The 5,850-nt window shown below is 30.6% G+C and overlaps 1 protein-coding gene across 1 annotated transcript; it reads right to left on the reverse strand.

Annotated features, from left to right (window-relative positions):
• Positions 1-241: 241 nt before the first annotated feature.
• Positions 242-3,525, reverse strand: LOC134716209 (uncharacterized). Its single transcript, XM_063579054.1, has 2 exons — positions 3,488-3,525; positions 242-2,806 (listed from the first exon to the last, which is right to left on the reverse strand). Exon 2 carries the CDS (start codon positions 2,792-2,794, stop codon positions 1,604-1,606), a length of 1,191 nt encoding a protein of 396 aa, XP_063435124.1. The 5' UTR covers positions 2,795-2,806; positions 3,488-3,525; the 3' UTR covers positions 242-1,603.
• Between the last annotated feature and the right edge of the window lie 2,325 nt (positions 3,526-5,850).

Consider the following 5,850-nt stretch of genomic DNA (forward strand, 5'->3'; position numbering starts at 1 on the left):
CAAATATTCACCCTATGGTTGGTTTAAATTTTCAGAAATTTTAATAACTTTCTTAAACAATTCTGGATTTCTACCAAACGTGAGCAGAAACTTGTTTATGCTCATTAGATAGTATCCAGAAGTAAATTTTGTTAAATAATCATTTTTGTTTTTCCATATTTTACTTTTAAATGGACTTAATGTTTCTTCCAGTTAACATTACATACAGTCTGCAGTTTTTTTAAACATTTATTAGATATATAAACTATCCTGAATTTTGGCCAAACCTGGCCAAAAGCTTCTTGATACAATTAAAAGATAGTATCTAAAACAACATTTTTACTAATGTTTTCCTTAATTTTGTTGAACCTACGACTAACAGAAAAAGTACAGACACTGGGTCCCAAGAAACCCTTACAAATTTTGTATATATGTTTACAGATAAAAAGGAAACATAAATAAATAAAAATATAATGTTATTTAAATTGTCATATAACATGCAAAATCTGGAAAACATACAAACTTTCCTGAAGTCCTTTTTTTAACAGCTAAAAACTTATTTATTCCTTCCGGTTTTTTCAATTTTGTACAAACATATTTTCCATTCGTTTTTGGTGCAGAATATCCTTTTTCCTCCTGGCATGATCAAATTTGTTTGTTAATTTAAACCCGGCCATGATATTTTTGTAATGAATGGCTATTATTTATTTTGAATGAATTGAACCATAAAAATAATTTTTGACTCTTCACATTGAATAATCCGCGAAGTCGATTATGTAAAATGTGAAGAGTCAAAAATTATTTTATAGTTCAATAAATGCAAAATAGATCATTGCCATTCATTATAAATAAATTTGTATCAAGAATAAGGCTCAAAGAACTTTTTATATTATCTATATCAATAATAACAAAGTACACACATGTTGGCGTATGAATATACAACGTCAGAGTGGGCATGCGCCATAAAAATTGACAACATTGAAAATAAAAGTAACACTTTTAACCAATCAGAAAACAGTAAATACATTTTAAAAATGTATTTATTAGAAAATCATCCTATGCCTATGGTATTCAATAATTAAAATCTGTATAATATTCGAAAACATTTTAAATATTTTCTCACAGCTGTTTCAATATATTTCAGTTCACTTCATTATAGATATAATATTATATGGAAACAATTGCAGTATCATTTTGGTTCAAGAACGTCATAATTTATATAAATTTTTTTAAAAAGAACCAAAGAGTGTCTATTGAAGTTGCATACCATATATTTCATCTATATTTTTGTAATCAAATCATTGGAAATACACTAAGGTGTTGGTAAAACATAACATAGTTATCAAAGGTACCAGGATTACAATTTAGTACGCCAGACGCGTGTTTCGTCTTCATAAGACTCATCAGTGACGCTCATATCAAAATATGTATAAAAGTTATGAATTTGAGTAAAATTTATGGAATTATATCAATTGAAGTCAGAAGGGGGAGGGGGGAGTTTGCTACCTGTTTTAATTTTGATTCAGACTTGTTTTGATTATAAGTTATTAATGAAGTTAGTCAAAATACTGTTACTATTGTATCTTTTGAAGTAATCTTGCATAATTCAGAATATCAAATTTTTTTATTTTTCTTCATAAATCGACACTTGATTATTGCTATGAACTACAAATAATTTACTTATTGAACTGTTGTATATCACTGCACATGGCCAGCTCAATGAAGAGAACTCGTTCTGTTTTACCTGTTTAGCACCGTCCGCTGAGATTCGAGAAATATTATTTTTACCCATTCTGAACATAGAAACCAAAATAGTTTTATCCCGTAAAACTGCGATTCCATTTGAATTTTCGAATTTGAAATCTACCTCAAAACATTTATCACCAGTTTCACTGTTGAAACAAAATAAATTACCTAGTTTTGTATCAACATAAAAAATGTTTTCTTCAATACTATCGATGTACCCTGTTTTGATAGACGCCTTAATCGTTTTTATTGTCTGGCCAGCTGTATTGACAATCAGTATTCCTGTATTTTCACAAGCGAGAACTAAGTGTTCACCAATACGACCGAGACCTGATACAGCTTCTGGTAATTCTACCGTGCGAATAATTTCTAGAGATTCAACGTTTCGAAATTCTACATATTTCATGTATTGAATTGAAACGCACACTAAAGATGGTTGGATGGCAATTACTGAGTGAGGAAACGAGCTTAGATGAACTACTTCAATTTGTTCCCCTGTCGGAGTGTATACCAGTAACTGTCCAGTTGGAGGAAATGGAACAGCAAATATGATATTACTATTTGGCAAAAGTGTTCCATTTATTGGCATATTTACATTGGTGTTTTGCCTTTGGAACTGGAATTTCCCAACTGCATGAAATATGCTACTACCCATTTCAATACTTTTGAAATGTTTTGTCTCTTCTTTAACCTGAACAATTGATGTGTCCGATTCATTGAATAGAACTTTCCCTGAACCTTTGATCATATTTAGAATCGATCTATCAAGGGAGAGCTCTATAGAAAGTTGTTTCATAGATTTGGTGTTGTCAGCTTCCTTTTTGACAGTTTCATCAGTGCTGGATTCTTGTTGTTTGAGATGTTGTATTTGCTCTTGTAGTTTTGATTTATATCTGATCGCTGCCAAGTCTATTTCCTCTTTGACAGAGTTTTCCATTCTGTCGATCTGTTGACGCAATTCACTGCAGAAGGTTTTTAACTGATTGAGCGCTTTAACCTTCTGTGTATCAATCTTTGACATATTATCAACACAGTGTTGTGTCATTTGTTGTCTTGGTGTTGTTGCCATGATGAATTCAGTCTATTTTTAATAAAAATGCATAGAAATAAAAAGAGTTTTGAATGATTTAATGTGACCTTTATTTTGTATATTTCTTGACCAGATACCGTTATTGCGTTGTCAGTTTATTTTCGATTTATGAGTTTGACTGTCCCTCTGGTATCTGCAAGTACAGAACTTATAAATGGTCGAATTGTTGTCGCTTTGACACATTCCCTATTTCCTTTCTCAATTTTATTAATGTAACACCAGATTGACGACCCTAATGTCTACTTGACTAAAATTTCAAGAACTCGACAACATTAACTTTGGTTATTAGAATCACGCTTTCAAGTTGTACGAATTATTTGAACCATGATTTCGTCCCTTTTGGCTTGATATCTATTCAAATCATTAAAACAATTTAGAGACATATTTGCATCTGTTATAACAAGAATGTGTCCCATCCGCATTATCATTTTCTATGTTCAACAGACCGCGAAAATTGGGTCAAAACTCTAATTTGTCATTACAATTAGAAAAATCATATCATATTAAGTTGATTCGACTTCAACTTTTTCAAAATCTACCCTCGATCAAATACGTTAACCTGAAGCGGGACAGACGAACGAACGAACGAACGGACGAACAGACGAACGGACGCACAGACAAGAAAACATAATGTATCATAATGTTCATAAATGGGGCATAAAAACAACTCACCTGTTTACCAGGATCACAGTATCTATTTAGCTTATCACCCTGACTACAATCTATTTATAGAGTATTATCAATTTATTTTTTAAATGTTATACGGCTTATTAAAAGCATTTCATCAAACTGATTCACACAAATACTTGGATATTGTTTGTATAAACTATCATACTTAATTTTTTCACATGTGCAGTAATGGCAGATTAGATGAGAGACAATCGGCTGTTTATCATGTTTAAAGAAAGATTACTCTAACTTAAATTAGACTATACCAATGACAACTGTAAATTATACCTTGTCAATCAGAGGAATACATTTATTCTACTTTAAAGCATACTAACAATACAATAAGGCTATGACATAAATGTTGACTGCAAGTGAGGGGACAGGACAGGAGGGTTGAAATTAAGCATGACAAGCAAAACAATATGTAAAAAAAAACCACATCTACAAAATCGAAAGTCTTATTTAGTTTGTGGAAAATATTTTCAATTGGAAAAATATCATATAAAAGTATTTTATTGAAAAAATATCATTTTAACAAATTTAATAAATAAAAAAAAGGTTACTGCTGAAAATAATTGATGATTGTGAACATATCACAGATGCTTTAAACATTTTAAACAGGCCATCATATCTGAAACCGTTTGAACTTTACAGTAAAATTATTGAATAACCCATCGTGAATATTTAAAAAAAAAAGACCTGTAAAACTGGATTGTTAAATATACCAAAGAAGAAAAACTGTTTTTTGAAATTTCAAAGTAATACAGACAACACCATATGATGTTTTTGTAACAACATATATGCAGTGGTACATAATAAGTGTTTAAGTTATACAGTCGCACGGACAAATAAAACATTTCATCACATTTTATTCGATTTTGTTAAGTTGGTTTTTGCAGTCACCTTCTCCAACGAAAAAGTTTAATTTTGAAAATCCAATCATTATCAGATCTTCCAATTCATTATAAACAAGAGTATATGTTCAAAACACACAATATCCAGCTAACACTATCATTATTTCATGATCAGTGAAACGCAAAAGCTCAGAATTGTAAATTCATTAAAGGTTATTCTGGTTTATTCAGAAAGAAGCGGAAGATATGCAAACTCACAAGTCGAAAATATTTTTCTAGAATAACCTTCTTCAGGCACGCACATAGAAATATTTGAAAGCCAATGATGTAGAAGTACTCCAAAAACCGAAGAGCTATTCGGACAAATGAAATATAGAAAATATGCTGAAATCCATGTCAATTTGCCATTATGAAAAAAAGACAAATGACAAGTAAAGGTGAGATATCACAATGGACCGTTAGTCCTGTCGTCAAGGTGGTCTTATATTGATGGATGGGAAGTTGATGCATTTGCACTCAGACCACATTCTTCTTATTCCTATAATGTATGTGCAGATGAATCTCATCGTATGACAATTCTATAATACTATGTAATAAAAGTTGTATCTCTGGTTTTAAGAACCCAAATATATAAATGAGGTAGACTCAATTCAATTATTGATGCCGTCAGCATTGTCACTGTCGCCATCAACGTAGTTCCTATGTGTCGATTTCGAATTTGCTGCAAGCGAGACACAAATTTAGAAAAAAGTATAAATTCTATGTACTGACGTTGTTTATCCTCTTGATTACGTGTGAAAGTGTTCATTTATGTTTTTCTTTTTAAATTATAAAATTTACTGTTTCGTCCATTTTTTGGTTTTTATTTGTCTATGTACATTATTAACCTTTACAGTTTAGTTCATTGTTGGTCATATAGTTTAAGCATAGCTCAGTACTTGTGCATCTGGCCAAAGTGTTGTGCTGTGGTCAATTTAGTATTGTTATATTTCATTTCTATTTGCTCTTGTGTTCTGTCTATATGCCATTTTTATCTTTGTTCACATATTTGTTTAAATTTCTTTTTTATAGTTGTCAAGATTATAACACAATGAAAAAGACTGTTATACCCCTAATTTTACCAATCATGTTTATTTTGTTCACACATTGTTGGCAATATATTACAATTCAATGCAACAGTCATACAAGTTAGAGGTTAGGCTAGCTATAAAAATCATGTATAATCCACCATTTTCTACACAAGAAAATGCCTGTACCAAGTCAGAAATATGACAGTTGTTTTCCATTCGTTTGATGTGAGCATCTTAATTAGGAAAATTGAAACCAGAAAGTTCTTTAGAGCTCTGTATTTTTGTTTTTTTACCTTTTTTTCCATAACATTGTTTATCAAATTTTACTTTTTCTACACAGGACTAAAAGATTTGTTACAAAGATAACTGAAAGAAGAGTTTTCATAGTTTATTTGGATTTACAACAAGACAGAAAAATATAACAAAAACTGTAATAGTACTG

Source organism: Mytilus trossulus, chromosome 4 (assembly GCF_036588685.1).
Source record: "Mytilus trossulus isolate FHL-02 chromosome 4, PNRI_Mtr1.1.1.hap1, whole genome shotgun sequence".
Lineage (NCBI taxonomy): Eukaryota > Metazoa > Mollusca > Bivalvia > Mytilida > Mytilidae > Mytilus > Mytilus trossulus.

Coding starts and splice junctions, on each gene's coding strand:
- LOC134716209 (XM_063579054.1), bottom strand. CDS start 2,794: ATGGCAACAACACCAAGACAACAAATGACACAACACTGTGTTGATAAT.